General features: G+C 33.7%; 1 protein-coding gene across 1 annotated transcript; it reads left to right on the forward strand.

The window, feature by feature from the left end:
- The first annotated feature begins 10,662 nt into the window (after positions 1-10,662).
- On the forward strand, positions 10,663-12,150 carry LOC139864523 (glucan endo-1,3-beta-glucosidase 4-like). Its single transcript, XM_071853104.1, has 3 exons — positions 10,663-10,732; positions 11,656-11,904; positions 12,116-12,150. Exons 1-3 carry the CDS (start codon positions 10,663-10,665, stop codon positions 12,148-12,150), a joined length of 354 nt encoding a protein of 117 aa, XP_071709205.1.
- The last annotated feature ends 6,604 nt before the right edge of the window (positions 12,151-18,754 follow it).

The raw sequence follows: 18,754 nt of genomic DNA on the forward strand, positions 1-18,754 counted from the left end.
TGTTTCATTTTGTATTTTTACATTACTTGCTCGTTTGACGCTTCGCGGTCACCATGTCCTATGTCCCGTTCGCGAAAATAAAAAAATAAGACATCGCGGTCGCGAGATTCGAGTTAGTTAGCAGCCCAATTTTCTATCTATAAATAGGCATTAATACCCTAAATTTTGAGGCGACTTTTTCTGTACGAATTTTGGAGTTTGGGTTAGGTTTTTTCTAGTTTTTTATGGTTGTTTGGAGCATCTAAACTCTAGGACTTCAATTGTTATTCATTGGTATATTCTTATACTTTATACTAATCTTAAAAATGGTTGATTATTGTTTATCTCTTTGGTTGTTTGCTTTTATTACTACCATATCTAGCTAAATCTTTGGTATTCACTTAGACAATTGAACCTAGGTGATAGATTGCTAAATCTTTTGTTAGTTTGAATAATTGCTCTTGATCCATGATTCATTATTACTCCCATTCATTGATCCACTTAATTACATGCCTATTGATTGAAGTAACGATAGTTATTAAATTAATAAACTCATCTAGGTTATTGAAATATAATTTAGATCGGTTGAACTGCATGCCGGAAACTAGTGTAGTTACACTTAGTAATTAAACCATTAATCGAGTACGTAATTGTGAAGCTAAAAAGTGACATTGATTTATCCTACAATTGAATCAGCATCCTGAGTAATTAGATTGATTGATCGTGTTCTTAAGAAGCGTGAGTGAACCCACCGTTATTAACTTACACTTTCATGATAAAATTAGTATCTACGTGAGAGAAACCAGCTTAACTTACTAACTAGTAAATTGATTAATGAACTAGGTTAACGACAATTACACTTTAAGAATTGATTATAACGGTCTTAATAAAAGCAATCTGGATTCTTGGGACTCGAATCTAAGTGAATGCCCTTATCTCAACTGAATTCGTACTTGTTAGTTGCGTTAATTAATTTAGTTAGTTTAAAATCAAAACTTCCCCCATTTTACTTAGAATAATTATTAGTTTTAAATTCTTAAATTCAACTACTTCCTTTGGAACGAACTAGTCTTTTATTTATTACGTGCTATACGAACGGGTTTCAGTTGCCTGTATTGTGTGCTGTCTTAGGATAAATAGTCTAGTAAAGTTAGGTTGCATTTTAGCACATCAGAAGCGCACTACAAGGGTTTCTGTCTTGACACCCTTTTCAGCTTTAGTGAGCGGCGCGCACTAGACTTGCACTAGAAAAATAGCTTTGACCCAAAAAGGCCCCCGACATGTTTGACTCTAAAAAGACTCGTGACGCAATACCACATCTTCAACTAATACAAATTGACCCACAATACAAAATCAAATTCTGCATTTTAACTTTGACATGCACCACAAAAGCGTTCACTTCAAAACTTACTCACAATAACATTTTGGACTTTAACTCCCATACTTGCATACAATATGACTATACCTTACCAATACATGACCATAAAACATAGTTTCATATATTTGACACCAAACATGAATAACAAAACATGATCAACAATGACTTCTTATTACGGCATTTACGTTCAAGTGGTGATTATCTTCGCGAGGATGAAAATATGGAATATCCACTTACCCTAGAGCATCTTCACGCAAATCCCGAGCTACTACCTTATAATTCTAGCATCTCCGCAAGTCTTCACAACCTATCAAATTTCAACACTATAACAGATTAAACATTAAGCTTAGTGAGTGCATAATTAAATATACATCACTACTGCATACTACCGCATAACCTACGGATCTTTGGTCAAACTACGAATGTGGTAACCGCACAAAGCTGATTAACCACCTGCACAATATAAACATGGTAACTGCACTAGGTTGATTAACCACCTTTCAATCACTAGCTTCGACTATTCAATACTACCGTATTGGAGATTTATTCCCAAAAGTCATATGTCATCATTTTCACGAATGCAAATAAAGGCATTCAACCACGATTTACCTACGTATTTACTCACCTCGAAATAAGATTTCAAGCAACAACACGAGAAAAGCACGCACTCCTCTCGCAACCCACAAACATACATAAAGCTTATTATACTCACTACTCATGCAACTGCGCTTCAACTCAAAAAGTATGTTAACACACATTTCTTTTCTACCAATACACCCAATGACTCACTTCACTACTCAAATTGACACTTCCATAAGTTTTAACCAACATTCATTTAATATAAGTTATTCCAACAAAATTGCTTCATTCAATTTCTAACCACTTGTACAAGAGATAAATACTACAAAACAACTTCTACATAGAATTTATTCATCAAATTACTTCTTTTCAAATCTACATTATTTCATTAGAATTGTCCTTCATTAAAAACTACAAACTCTAGCTCAAAATCATGTTTCAAAGAAATACTTGACATCTTCAATCTAGCTTCACCTAGTTAGAATCTTTCAGCAATTGATAACTTCTAGCATCAACATCCAATATTCATGTTTTCAAAATTCTTCTTTCAAGTGTTGAACATCATCTACTAACAATTAACAACCTATAATCACCTAAAACCACTAATACATAATTATGCGAAGAAGCTAACGTAATTTTAATATAATAATCTTGATGGAATTAACAATACGTTGATGAATAATGAATGTGAGAAAAGAACGACGGAGGTGATTGTGGTTGATAATGGCATTTTGGTAATTGGATATATTGTAAGGGCTGAATATCTATATAAAAAAAGAAAAAAGAAAACGCGTATAGAGAGGCTGAGAGGGGCATTCATGGAAGCGACTAATTGAGAAAAGTAAACCCAGAATTTAATTTGTTTTTATCTATATCTAAAAATGATAAATTGTTGTTGTTGACAAATGATGATAAAATGATGGAGTATACTACATCCATCCATTTATTTTTATTATTATATTGTTTATTTATTATCTATTATTGACAAAAATAAACATATTATCAAGATAATGTATGGAACCTTCCTCTCGTGTTAATTCTCTTTTCCTACTTGTTACCAATTTTTTTTTAAAGTTTTCCATATTCTTTATTAATTATTTTCAGTCGCAAATGTTGTTCACCTTGGTTATATTCTACTCATATAATTTATATGGAGTAATGGAGTAATTTGTTGGTACTTTCTAATAGTTTAATCTCAAAAGTACAAAACATAGAATTTTGTCCTGTTAGTTACCATACACGTTCTGTTTTAATTAGCTCGCAGATACGCCAGTTACTAGATATTATGCATGTTTAATATCTATGTTTAGACTTTTGTTCACTGGTAATAAGAAAATAATTGTTAGTTTTTTGTGTTGCATTAAAAGGGAAAAAAAATTTGATAAAGAGGCTTTAGTGATTCCTTCATGTGTCGTAAACAAACTACAACGTAATTCATAAAAACGTACGAGAACTATGATTTAATTTTGACACGTAATAGTTTCTCTTTTTCAAAAGTTACGGAAATGGTTGAATCTTACCCGATATATTTCGATTATTATAGATATATATATAAAACTTAGAAAATTCGAATTTAATTGGTTGTAGATCTCGTTTCATTATTTCAGTTAGGAGCAAATTGTTGTAAAAACGCTTGATACATAATGTGTAGTGCATCTTTGTACGCTTACACGCTTATGGTATTCGATGAATTACAATGAACTATGAAACTGGCAAAAAAAAAAAATGCTCATAGCCGGACAATCATATCAAAGGCTTTGATTAACAAAACAAAAACTAAAACCCAACAAATCAAAACGAAAGCTATTACCACTAGGAACTAGGTTATACTAACGATTAAATATTGTTCAGATCTTTATCGGATCATTTTTAAGTCCACCAACATGTCTTGCTTATAAGCCATGAGTCCCTAAAACAAATTAGTTCCCAACCATGACGTACTTCCTTTCCAGGACACACCACCACATCAGCGCTACATCAGCTTTCTCTCTCAATTTATTTTTCACTTCCTCTCCATCACACACCACTACCAACCATAACATCCTCCCTCCCCATCACATGCCCCACATATTTTATTAATATTTATTACTACTATTATTATTATTATTATTATTATTATTATTATTATTATTATTATTATTATTTACATACATACTAACAGCTGCCATGAATTTGACCGTTTTGGGCCAACTCCCAAATACAGACGACAAAAAAAAACACAAATGGAAAAAATAAACTTTACCCCTCCAAGTTTTAACAACATGCAAATTCACCCCCCAAAACAGGGATACAAAATGTAAAATTCATATTTTAATTAATAAACTCCACCCGGTTTTTCAGAGAGGCATATCTTTCCGCTCGGTACGAGTTAAATTTTCCCGAGAACACCGTTCAACTCTAAAAAATCTCAAGAACCCAACGGGACTAACTACACGCGAAACGGACATCGTTAAAAAACACTAAATAACGGGCCCTATATTCTCGCTCAGTGCGAGTTAAATTTTTCCGAGATCACCGTTCAACTCGAAATAATTTTACGAACACAACGCGACTAACTATACGCGAAACGGACATCGTTAAAAAAGCTTTACATACATATACATACACGTCCAACAAACAACCCAACCTACTAGATATATTAGGTACCAAACAACGTATATCCAAATTCGACCGCGCGTCGAACACAACCGCAGCAACGCGCGGTCGAATTTTTTCTAGTTATTATTATTATTAATACAAATTTTTTAAACAACACTTTTATTGATAAACAAAAATACGATTACATTTAAAAAAAAAAAAATTTACACAATTAAGCATATAAATACGAACACATAATATTAAGACTATCAATATTTTTTGTCAATCGTATCATCGCTAACCCATCCTTCCTCATCGCTACTCTCTCTTGGTGGACGATAATCGTAATCAATGAAAAGAAGATGCACGTTTATGGGTTCATTTGCCGTAATTGCTTTATTTTTAACGGCATCTCAATCTTCATCTGTATCAAGAAACTTGTATATTTTCTCATCGTCATTGTAATACACGAAGTCCGTGTGTTTGAACTCCACTTTTTCTTTGACAAATTCAACAACTTCGAAAAATCCATTTCACTAACGTCAACGTTTTCGAACGTTTTTCTTTCGCCAAGTGTACACCATTTCCAATCATCCGAAAACTCACCGTTGAAGTAAACATAAATTGGGACGAGAGTGGGTGCCATTTTGAGTGATTGTTTGAAGATTGTTTGATTTTGGAGTAATTTGATATATTTAAGAATGGTGTTGAGATATGAAAAATTGGAGTGTATTTATATAGGAGAAAAAGAAGAAGAAAAAAAAGCCGTTGAAGTATGCAACGGATAAAAAATGCTGGGCAACGGCTACATTCATTTAATTTGTACGTCCTCGAAATATTATGCCCATGACAGACACCAGCACGGAAGCATGAAAGAGAATCGAGGGCGGCCGAGGGCGGGTGGAATGCCAACGGCTCCCTCGAGGGCGGAGCCCGTTGGGAGTGGTCTAAAGGGAGGTTCTCCTAAGATTATATACAAATATTTGTTTCTTCTCATATTCGATGTGGGTCACACAAACCGATTAGCTCCAACAATCTTGCCAAACAAAATAAACCTAGACAACAACAAAAACGTTTAGCAACAATCACCACCATATTGATCGTTTAATAGCCATAGGACCCAAGATGTGCACCCAGAGGCGAAAATGATGAAGGGCAGGGGGGGCGGGCGCCCCCGGTGGATTTTTTTTTTCAGTGTAAAAATTTTGGGTTTTTCGACTTTGCCCCCGGTGGATTTTTTTTTTTTTGCCCCCAAACCTACATATTTTGCCCCAAAACCTTCAAATTTTGCCCCAAATTCTCCAACTTTTGCCCCAAAATCTTCAAATTGTATCCAAAAAAATTGCTACGGTTTAAAAATTTTTTTTTTCCCCCTGTCAAAAAAATCCTAGTTTCGCCTCTGTGTGCACCACATACGTCAACACATCACCTATAAGAGGAATAGATATGCAATCTTTTAACACGTCTGCACGCCCTCATGCTTATGGTATTTGTTGCTGATATAGTCTAAATCGTAGTCATTTTGGATTTTAACATGGTGGAGTTTAACCACATATTTGAATAAAATAGAAACTTAGAAAAGCTAGTCCGTTTACTATTGCTTTGCTATTGGCTTCACTTATATAAGTTTAATTTATATATTTATAATCTTTTATTTAAGTAAACATTAGTGTCACTAGCTAATTAAATAACGAGATAATTTGATTAGGTCGTGTACAATTGAGTAAAGAAAAAAATCGTTTTTGAGATGTTTTTTATTCTTAATTTTTCTTTTAACAAAAAGATTTTATTAATCGAAGCTCCCTAACAAAACGCTAGAGAAAGCCAAATAACGATTACAACGGGCTCACAACGGATTTATAGAGGCTTTATAAGCCAAACAGGCTTTATAAGCCAAACATTCCAAATAATATTAAATTTCGAGGAACAAACTCTTCTCATAGATGAGTCTCCGTATACAATGCTATCCTTATACGCCAAATGAACCACAACATAGATGTAACGATGACGTACATGCGATGCTTTGAATCTGAGGATGTCTGCCACCCATTCAACCACGCATACCAATCAGCCCATGATGCGCAAATTGGTACATAATGTTCCATTCGAGAACCTATCTGATGGTCTACACTCCTTTTGAGTATGAAGGTGGTAAAGTCTTGTATTTTTCTTTTAGACTCCCACATCCTACTCAATTATCCAACCAAAAATATGTGTTGTGACCATCACCTATGCTTTTCGTAACACATTTAGTGGGATACGACCGCTTGCAATCAACTTGAAGAAGAGATTTACGATATTGAACCATAACCCAGGTCCCAAAATAATACCTTCATCTTAACCACCCCCACACCATAACGTCACACCCATTTGAACATAAGTGCATGATTGAGAGCACGTTAACTACCAACGTTTAAACCACCTTTCTTAATTGAAGAAAGGATTTGAACCTCAGGGGTTCAACTCTCACTTGGTGCAAAATTTCTCTTATTGCTACTAACCCATTCTATGGGCCTCGGAGGTTGTGGACGTCTTGCGTTCGAACCTCACCCGATGGAGTTTATCACACATGATGTCTGTATGGATTCGTCCTTGGAGTTTCCTCCTGATGGGCGGTAGGACTATGATAGTTCGACCAAGAAAATGATCGGGTGAGTGAAATCCGACACCGCGTCTGATCCCCGTTAGTGACTCCTAACTATCGTTCAAAAAAATAAACAAAAGTGTATACATGACACCTGTTTAACAATGTTTTTTATTTTGAGTTTTACTTCTCTTCGGATTTTTGTCTTCCTTAGGTGAATCTCTTGAAGGGAAATTGGCTATAATACACTATTTTTCAAAGTTTTCAAACAATATACACTTTTTTTCAAAAAAAAATTGTCAATTTATACCATTCAGTGTACCAACTATTTGGTAGACTACCTCATAGTGTGGTCGACCACCTATTTTGCAAGGTAGTCGACCAAAAAACAACACGGGCAATCAAAATTTTGGTCGACTACCATATTTACTTATAATGTGTACCATCTTTGAAAAAATATGGTAGTTGACCATAGGGGTGGTCAGTATTTGGTTTGACACCGTGGAACCCGAAAACCAAACCGAAACCAAACCGGAAAAAACCAAACCGAATTTGAAAAACGGTTTTCGGATCGAGTCAAACCGAAACCGAATTTGAATTCGGTTTTCGGTTCGGTTTTCGGTTTTGAAAATTCTGAATTCGGTTTAACCGAAAACTGAATTCAAAACCGAATTCAATGTTTTTATACATTTAATTTGTATATTTATGTTTTAATGTCGTTGTAATTTAGGATCCAATCAATAAAATATATTCTCACCCATATGACGATTTGATAACTCATAATATAATTATGTTACTCAAATTATTATGTTCTTTTTTTTTTTTTTTTTTTTTTTTTTTTTTTTTTTTTTTTTTTTTTTTTTTAAATTATTATGTTCTTCTTCTTAATTACAGAAGCGTCAAACGTCATAATTAAGCTGTAAATATTAATAAATCATCGAATTCTTTATAATTTAATAGTACGTCATCGTTTTAGAATATAAATAACTAAGACATTAGTAACGCCACAATTAAACTACCATCGTTCTCAGTTTTTTCATAATATTTGGTTTTAACCGAAAACCGAACCGAATCCGAATTTGAATTCGGTTTTCGGTTCGGTTCGGTTTTAACTTTGAATTCGGTTTTCGGTTCGGTTTTCGGTTTTGCCCAAAAAAAATTCAAAACCGAATACACCGAACCGAATAAACTGAACAAACCGAAAACCGAACCGATGAACACCCCTAGTTGACCAAAATTTTGGTCGTCCGTGTTGTTTTCGGTCGACTACCTTGTAAAATATGTGGTCGGCCACTATATGAGGTAGTCTACCAAATTGTTGGTCGACTACCATAGTTAATTCTAATGTGTACAATCTTTAAAAACATATTATAGTCGACCAAATTTTTGGTCGCCGTGTTATTTTTTGGTCGACTACCTTGCAAAATAGGTGGTCGACCACTCTATGTGGTAGTTTACCAAATGGTTGATCGACTACCATATTTAATTTTAATGTGTAACATCTTAAGAAAAAATATAGTAGCCGATCAAATTTTTGGTTGCCCGTGTTGTTTTTTGGTCGACCACACTATGTGGTAGTCTACCAAATGGTTGGTAGACTGAATGATGTATATTAACAATTTTTTTGAAAAAAGTATGTAAGTATTTTTTGAAGACTTTAAAAAAAAAAAGTGGATCTTGGCCAATTTTCTCTCTTGAATTTGTTTTTCATTTCCCCTATTTCTTTGTCGTCATCACTTTATGTTTTTAGTTTCGCCTATTTTTACGGCGTCACCCATATATACTTTGATTCTAAAAATATAGGGTTTTTTCATTGTTTTCGTTATTTGCGATTGATTTAAACAATTAGTGTTTCAATCATTTGATAAATTACGATCTGAATCATTTGATTTTCAACATTGAGAAAAGTACAAATACTTAAGATGAATGTTTACAAAATTATTAATGTTATTACGTGATATCATATGTGTTATTTTCACTACACGAACATAATAGCTAATGTTTTAGCTCTATTTTGGACCTAATGGACTTAACTATGTAAAACTTAATATTGAAAGTTATTGAGAGGTATTTGTTTTTTTAACTTATTAAACAAGGCGTTCTAATAAAACATTAAATGAGTGTAACGTCCTAAATTTTTGAAAGTTATTATTATTTACTATTTTTTCAAATATAATTATACGATAAATTTGATAATCCCAATTTTATTTATTTATTTATTTATTTACCGTAGTTCCGTGCTTTGGCCAACTAATCCACGAGATATGAGCGTACCACCACAGAGACACAAATTAGATAAAGACGACCTTTTTTTTGAAAGTTGGTGTGGCTACATTAGAGTGTTTATGACCAATGAAATTCGAACTTAGAGACATGGTGGAGAAGCCCAACTTTTACCCTTCGTGAATAATTGGTAATCTCATTTATTTAGAGTTATTCAACACTTATCATAATCAATAATCTATCTATATAGTCATATAAAATTCTAAAACGATAATGTTATCATTAAACTAATTACTTTTAATTTTTATAATAATAATGTCATAATTTTATATTAATTTAATTAAAAAAATAATACGAAATCTTTTATAAAAGGAAATAATAATCTCTCTTAAATTGTAAAATCTTCTACAGAACACTCAAATTTTAAAACATATTGTACAACTTATATATAATAATTGTATTTTAATTTTCTAAAAAAATTAAAAGACATTTATTAATACTAATAATTAAAATTATTATTATTATTATTATTAAAAAATATAAATACTCAGCTTTGAGCGAACTTTATTATTATTATTTACTTTTAATATAATAGTTATAATTATTATATTATTAATATTCAAATATGGATTTTTTTCATATTCGAATAGCAAAATTCACTATCGGAATTGCAGGACATCTAAAATTTTAATATCCGAATTTAAACACCCCTAGAATTTAGTGGCAGTTATTTCTTTTTGGGTTTGGCTAACTTATGCCCTAAGGGCATGAGTTAAGCCTCATTTATTTCACTCAAAAATTCTAAATATATCACAAAATTAATTCATGAAACTCTCAAATTTCTAAATCTACATATTTATTAATTACAAATTTATAATATTCATGGAAATATTTACATCATTAATTACCTTAATAAGTGCCTTTAGGGCACAAGTTAGATTTTTCCTTTTTATTTTTTTGCTCATCTTTTTTTTTTTTTTTTTTTTTTTTTTTTTTTTTTTTTTTTGGTAAGCCGAGTTTTTGCTGAAATAGACTATTCTAGTGTAATTATCTTTAGATCACATATTTCTGCTTTAATATCACTTTATCTTTTCAAAGACCATCATCTTAATGAAGTTTCATATAAAGTGACATCGGACTTTAAGGAAGTGTATTAGAGACATTTTTGCTCGTACTATACAAAAGTTATTCTAGTACTAGTTAATCATTAAAGGTTCCTATCATTATCATTTCATTGCTTGATTTTATATAAAAAAGTTACTGCCCAAAAAAAACGAGTTTACAATATACCTTCCATCACACAACTTATATCACATATAGTTTGAAACACACAAATTAAGTAATGGCTCATGCATTCGTCAAGATCCTTCTTCTTATATCAGTTTTCTTATTTACTTTGCCACACAAATCAGGTAATCATGCTCGATTTTGAGGTTATATTCAATGTATTATGCAATTATTACTTGTATTGTAGTCACTGGCGGATGTTGTGTCATTTTTCTGAGAATAAACTGTCATAACTTTTGATAGGTCCACAATCATTTGATATTATCTTTCAAAAATATCCTTAAACAAATTCTAACATAAAATTTGCATTGTTATTATTATTATTATTTTATATTTGTTAACGACAACCTTAACAATTATATTCTATTATATCTACGTACTAAAAGGGGTGAAGGTTAATTAACACCTTAGACCTGTGAACAGTATCACCTATTGTTTTGTTCATAGGGGTATTTTGGTCATTGTGTAAGTTTTTTCAAAATTTTTGTATTTCTAAAACAAATTGTTTTCCCTTTCCTTTTTTACTCTATAATTTTCTTTACAACTTTTGTACACTTTATTTTTTCATTCCTTTATATTTTAAACGTTTAATTAACCAACCGTTATTTCTTTGTCTTTAAAACATTTAATTAATCAGCTGTTCACCTTTTCTTTTTTAACTGTTTAATTAACCGACCGTTAACCGTCAAGATTTTTCTCACTTCCTTTTTCATTCCTTTAATTATTAAACGTTCAAATAACCAACCGTTAACCATTTTTTTATAAAAATCATTCAATTAACCGACCGTACCGACCAAAACCACCCCGCAGGAAACGCGAATGTTTTTTTTTATCCCCGTTTATAAACAATCTACACGCTTAAATCTCGGTACAATAACAACCAACTATCACTATCTAATACGTAGTAGATATAAATTAAGTACATTAATTGTTAACCATTATATAATCAGAACCATCCTTGATGATAGTGGTTAGGACTTTGCGCTATCTTTTTATTTCTTTTTCGATGTGATGAGATGATCTTTAGTGGTTTGAGTAGTGTACGTAGATGGGCAATTTGAAGAATGGTGCATAGCTGATGAGCAAGTCACAGATGAGGAGTTGCAAAGGGCACTTATTTGGGCATGTGAAAATGGTGCAGATTGTAGTAACATTCAAGCAAACCAGCCTTGTTTTCTACCAAATAACATCAAAGATCATGCATCTTTTGCATTCAACAGCTATTATCAAAGGATGAAACCAAAAGGAGCCACTTGCTATTTCAATGCTGCTGCCTTTATCACTGATGTTGATCCAAGTAATTAAGCATGTTAATTTTTTTCAAGCAGCTAAATTTCGTTATTTATTTTTTGGGTAAATGTTGTCGATCAAAATTTCAAATTTGTCGCTAATCTCTTTTATAAAAATATTTTTCACTAATTTTAATTTCTTAATATGTAATTCTGCCCTTAAGAAGATTGTATGTTTTAAATGTTTTCCTTAATCGTCGTTTATGTATATTATGACAGGCCATGGTTCATGCAAGTTTGTCAAACATAAATGAAGGTTGACTCGGCTGATTATATCACTGTTTGAATCAATTTACTTTCGAGAAATTTACTAAAATATGCATTTGTTAGTTTTAAATTCAACGTTAATATACAAACATTAATCTATGTTTTGATGATGAGATTCAAATTGAGAATTGATATTTAAGTTAAAGTAAACACTCGAGTTCATGAACCTACCTTTTCTCTAGCAAAAGGCCATAGCACACAATGTCTAAATATAAATATGTCGTTTTAACAAAGAGTATTGTTAGAATTGTTGTTAATTATAATTGATGTTTAGTTTTGAATGTATCAAACTAGTGGTGATATTGGTTGAACTATTATAAATGAGGGGATGTTTTGTAGGATATGAAGACTTAGTGTTTTTAAAGGAATGATTTTATTGCTTCAAATTTTTGGTACATCTACTTTGCAATACATGGTGGCTATTTATAGCCATCTTAAGTTGGCTAATGATCAAGCTAGAATCTTCTAGCTAATCTAGTGATTTCTACATATTATCACTTACTAAATATCTATACTTAAATATCTACTATCTATAATTAATCTAGACAATTCTAGAAAAACATTACATTTTAACACTCCTCCTTAATGTTTTTCGATGTTACTCCGAGCATGTTGCGTAAGAACTCGAACTTTGGTCTTGGGAGTGCTTTGGTGAATATGTCTGCAATTTGCTCTTCAGTCTTGCAGTATTTTAATTCAATCTCTTTCTTAGCGGTGACTTCTCGTAATAAGTGATATTTGATATCAATGTGTTTTGTTCTTCCATGAAAAACAGGATTCTTAGCCATTTAGCTTGATTAGCTGAGTTAGCGGCTGCGACGTACTCGGCTTCGGCTGATGATTGTGCCACAGTTTCTTGTTTCTTTGATGTCCATGAGAATACACCAGATCCAAGTGTGAATGCGTATCCGGAAGTACTTCTCATGTCATCCACCGATCCGGCCCAATCACTATCTGTGTATCCCTGAAGCTTCGAGTCTATAGTGGGCTTGTACCATATTCCGTAGTCCATGGTACCTTGCAAGTATCTTAATATTCTTTTAGAAGCTCCGTAATGTATTTGAGTAGGGTTTTTCATGTACCTGGATAGCTGACTCGTTGCGTACATGATGTCTGGTCTTGTTGCTGTTAGATATAGTAGACTTCCAATGAGACTTCTGAATCTTGAAACATCTGCTTTCTCCGATCCATCTTCTTGTCTCATCTTCTCATTTGCAACTAGTGGTGTGGCGACGGTTTTACAACCGTATAGTTTAAATTTTTTCAGGAGATTTTCCGTATATTTCTTTTGGCATATGAAGATGCCTTCATTTTCTTGACTGATTTCGATGCCAAGAAAATAGCGCATCAATCCAAGGTCGCTCATCTCGAATGTTTTCATCATGTCTTGTTTAAATTCTTTTATCATTCTCTCATTGTTTCCCGTATATATAAGATCATCGACATACAAGGAAATAATGAGAGTGTCAGATTTACCTTGGGTTTTGATGTAGAGTGTGGGCTCACTTTGACTCCTCCTGAATCCTGAACTTGTGAAGTAGCTGTCAATGCGGCTATACCAAGCACGTGGTGCTTGTTTTAGTCCATATAAGGCTTTCTTTAGCTTTAGGACTTGATCTTCTTTTCCTTTCTTAATAAACCCTTGTGGCTGTTCTACGTAAATTTCTTCTTCTAGAAATCCATTTAGAAAGGCTGATTTTACATCTAGTTGGTGAATCTTCCATCTTCGTTGAGCTGCTAGTGCCACAAGTGCTCGTATAGTATCCAGTCGTGCTACAGGTGCGTAGGTTTCGGTGTAGTCGACTCCTGGTTGTTGCGAGTAGCCTTTAGCTACTAGCCTTGCTTTGTGTTTTTGTATAGATCCATCAGGGTTGAGCTTTGTTTTGTAAACCCACTTAACTCCGATGATTTCTTTGTCTTCTGGAGGATCAACTAACTCCCATGTGTTGTTTTTCTCAATCATTCTGATTTCTTCGTTCATAGCAGCCACCCACTTTTCATCTTTGGATGCAACTTCATAGCTTTCGGGTTCAATAGTTGTGAAGTTGCAAGTCTCGTATACCTCTGTTAACTTTTTAACTCTTCCAGGTGTTGACTCTGGACTTGAATCTTCTTGCGCTATGGGTAATGTGGCCGTCGGAGAAGTTGGCGTAGTAGGGCTCGTTTCTCCGGTACTTTCATGACTAGGATCCTCCGTTTGTAGTGGTTGTTGAGCTGGAGTTTCTATAGATATCCTCGGCAAATATGTTTGCTTTTCAACTTTATCTTTCTCCCAATTCCAAGAAGCGTCTTCGTCAAACTCCACGTCTCGGCTGATTACAATGTTATTGGTCTTCAAGTTGTAGACTCGGTAACCTTTTGATTGTGTGCTATAGCCCAAGATTATTCCCTTCTCTGATTTTTCTTGGAGCTTGTGACGTTTCTCCTTTGGAATATGGATGTAGCAGATAGATCCAAATACTCGCAGATGTTTCGCTGACGGTTTCCTTCCACTCCATGCCTCTATCGGAGTCTTGTTTTCGACGGCTTTCGTGGGGCATCGATTTAGTATATATACAGCTGTGTATACAGCTTCAGCCCAGAAACTGTTTGGAAGGCCTTTTTCGTGTATCATTGTTTTGGCCATTTCTATTACAGTTCTGTTTTTGCGTTCAGAGACGCCATTTTGTTCAGGGGCGTAACCAACAGTGAGTTGGCGTTTAACACCTTCATCTTCACAGAATTTATTAAATTGTGTAGAGGTGTATTCTTTTCCTCTATCACTTCTTAGTGTTTTTATATAATGGCCACTAGTCTTTTCTACGTAATTCTTGAACTTCTTGAATATAGTAAATACTTCAGATTTTTCACGCATGAAGTACACCCATGTCATTCTAGAATAGTCATCGATAAAGAGAATAAAGTACCTGTTTTGGTTAAGTGACGGGGTCCTCATTGGTCCACAAACGTCGGTGTGCACCAGCTCCAGTATACCTTTCGCTCTCAAAGCTTTGTCACGAGGGAAAGGTTTTCGATGTTGCGTGCCCATCATACAGCTTTCACACGTGTCGGTGATCTCTTCTATGTTCGGCAAGTCTCTCTTCATATTCTTCTGTTGGAGGATTTTTAGTGCGTGAAAGTTAAAGTGGCCAAATCTTCGATGCCATAGCCATGATTCTTCAACTTGAACTTTCATGGCTGTGTCTCTGATATACTGCCAACGAAGCGGAAAATTTCGATTCTCCATTGGCACCTCGGCTATTAATTTATAATTGTTTTTCTTGTCACGAATAACACATGATTTGTCTTCGAAGAGTAAAGAGTAGCCGTGCTCCATCATTTGTCCAACACTTAGCAAGTTACTCGCTAAGCTTGGTACTAAAAGAACGTCATAAACAGATCGAGTGACGTTATTAGTTTGAACAGTTATCGTACCTTTGCCTTTAGTGTCAACAAGCGCTCCATTCCCTAGTTTGACGCGGGACTTTACGGACTTGTTGATACTATCAAATAACTTTTCATCTCCTGTCATGTGGTTGCTGCACCCACTGTCGATCAACTAAGTATCGTCCCTCTATTTATTTGCGACATGACAGGCATAGAATAGCTGATTTTTGTTCTCCGGTATATCTTCACTTTCTTCCGTGAAGTTAGCTCGATGATTTTTTTTTAAACGACAATCTTTTTCTAGATGCCCAAATCTTTTGCAGTTATTGCATTGTGGTTTCCCTTTGTGGAAACAATCTTTCTCCAAGTGGTTTGTCCTTTTGCAAATACCACATGGAGGGTAGCTTTTTCTTTTTTGATCGAACCCGGTTCTGGGTTTTGCTCCTCCTCTCGAATTTTCTTCAAGAATTCTTTTCCCCCCATTATTAGATTTTTGAGACCTTATTTTGAGTTTAGACTGAAAGGCACTTTCGAGTGAGTTTTCACTACGCCGACTCAGTCTAGCCTCATATGCTTCAAGAGAGCCAATTAATTCCGTTACTGACAGAGTCTCGATGTCTTTTGACTCTTCAATAGCGGTAATGACATGATCGTATTTTCCGGTCATACTGATAAGTATCTTTTCTACGATCCTTTTGTCAGTTATATTATCTCCATAGGCTCTCATTTGATTTACTATTTCTTTTATTCTAGAATAGTAATCTTTTACGGTCTCGGTCTCTTTCATGTTTAAATTTTCAAAATCTCGTCTTAGAGTTAGTAGTTTTACGGATCTCACCTTGACATTTCCTTGAAATTCTTCTTGAAGGATCTTCCACGCCTCTTTGGCTGTCGTCGCTCCCATGATTCGTGGAAAGATAGACGGTGTCAAGGCTTGTTGAATGTAGCCTAGCGCAGCAGCATTTCTTACAACATTTTTGTTGTATTTTTCCTGTTCTTCCGCGGACAGAGTTTCGACGTCTTTTGGAGTTGTAAACCCGACTTCGACAATATCCCACAAGCTTTGTGCTTGGAAATACGTCTTCATTCGGATACTCCAAAAATCATAGTTGTCACCATCAAAGATGGGGACGGGAATATTATATGCACCAACGGTAGTCATGGTGTATACGAACGAACGCCCAAACACGGCTCTTGATACCACTTGTTAGAATTGTTGTTAATTATAATTGATGTTTAGTTTTGAATGTATCAAACTAGTGGTGATATTGGTTGAACTATTATAAATGAGGGGATGTTTTGTAGGATATGAAGACTTAGTGTTTTTAAAGAAATGATTTTATTGCTTCAAATTTTTGGTACATCTACTTTGCAATACATGGTGGCTATTTATAGCCATCTTAAGTTGGCTAATGATCAAGCTAGAATCTTCTAGCTAATCTAGTGATTTCTACATATTATCACTTACTAAATATCTATACTTAAATATCTACTATCTATAATTAATCTAGACAATTCTAGAAAAACATTACATTTTAACAAGTATGTATACAGTCAAACACCACGGTTAGACCATACAAGTTACCGTTCATGCTCTACACTCACATTCCTAGTCTATATTGATTAAGGAATGTATAGTCAGTATCACGGCTAAGTCATATATCGACTGTGGCCTTGGCTAGTCAAACTGTGCTTTTCAAAACGATTATCTCAAACAGTTTGACAATATTAATGGTTGAAACTTCATCTAGTTCACACTACATAAGTTTCCAAAAAGTAATTAACAAGGATCAGTCTCATTCATATTTGAGCATTATTATCACCATTAATAGCCATACGACTTAAAACTAATCTTCACAAAAAATACATAAGTGTTTAATGACTTTCACAATCTTAAAATCTACTTAGACATCTTAAGAACGGTCATCAAGTCTGAATTAGGAGAAGCTCCTTCCTTACCATAAGTTGTACATCATTTTACACTTATACATTTACGTGTTTTGAGATTAGTTTATACGTGCTTAGACGTTAACATGATTAGTTGCTATGTGAACTTAACTGATATATGCTTAAAAACTAACATGATTAGCTAATATGTCTAGCATAATTTTTACAAGTATACATGCTTAAATGAATACATATCCCAATATCAAATCATATGGAACTATGTTGTAAAACATATGATATGATTTGATAACTTGTAACATTCTTAAATCGTGTCTTTATTTATTTATTGAAATTAATCTATCTCAAGTAAATGTACTTCTATAAAGACATGATAAGACCATACTACATGTTTGATTCATTAAGAATATTGTCTTACTTACATAAGCTTGCCTAATTGCATAATTAGGTAATTAGAACATCTAGTTAAAAAGCATCTTGCCTTTTAGCAAAATAAGATACGTTTCAACATGATTTTGTGCTTATTGCTTACATGATTAAAACATGCTTTTTACTCAGTACTTAGATGTCGATTAACATGCTATATGTCTAGTATATAAGTAGTTAGTAAATGTTGATTTAAGAGAATAATCCTTTAAGCTGCGTAGTTGTTGGTAAACTGCCATTGACATGTGTGCTTAAATGTTGCTTTATAATGACACTAGTCAAGACCATAATATAGGTCATAAGTTTAGCCTGCATGCTTAGGATATGAAAATGTACCGGTTAGCCGAACTTGATCTTGTTTAGTAATGCTTTATTAAAGCAAAAGTTGCTTTATTACCTAATGTTTATCCAACCTTGACCAACAGCTACTTCCCTATGATTGTAGGTAAAGTTTGAAGATTAAATACGATCCAAATCGGCATTTAGCTCATTTGGTAAACATAAGGGAATGCCAAGAAAGAAAGACTTGCCTAAAGTGTTTGTGACAAGTCACTATCATGGAGCATACCCAAGATAATTCAAACTTTATACGTTTGAATTATGTCTAGGTATCTACTAACCTTTTGCAGATTATGAATCAAGTAATGGAGCAAATTTTCAAAGTCAAACATGCTCACCAACGACTAGGTAACGATTATAATTTCAGAGCAGCAGACTCACAATTTCACGACAATCGACGGTGCAAGTGACCATAGACGATATGAACGTTTACATTCTCTTGCCTATATATATCAAGCCAGATGTGACTTGAGTACTTGAGCCTCTTGCGTACAAAACTCAAGTACATCAGTAACAATCACAAGATCATAATTCATACCCGTCTAGGTGATTAAC

Source organism: Rutidosis leptorrhynchoides, chromosome 8 (genome assembly GCF_046630445.1).
Source record: "Rutidosis leptorrhynchoides isolate AG116_Rl617_1_P2 chromosome 8, CSIRO_AGI_Rlap_v1, whole genome shotgun sequence".
Taxonomy (NCBI): Eukaryota; Viridiplantae; Streptophyta; class Magnoliopsida; order Asterales; family Asteraceae; genus Rutidosis; species Rutidosis leptorrhynchoides.

What these genes read in the sequence shown, in the direction of transcription:
- LOC139864523 (XM_071853104.1), top strand. Translation starts at nt 10,663, where the DNA reads ATGGCTCATGCATTCGTCAAGATCCTTCTTCTTATATCAGTTTTCTTA. An exon ending in TACTTTGCCACACAAATCAG is followed by an intron (nt 10,733 to 11,655) that starts GTAATCATGCTC and finishes TAGTGTACGTAG; the next exon opens with ATGGGCAATTTGAAGAATGG. An exon ending in TATCACTGATGTTGATCCAA is followed by an intron (nt 11,905 to 12,115) that starts GTAATTAAGCAT and finishes ATATTATGACAG; the next exon opens with GCCATGGTTCATGCAAGTTT.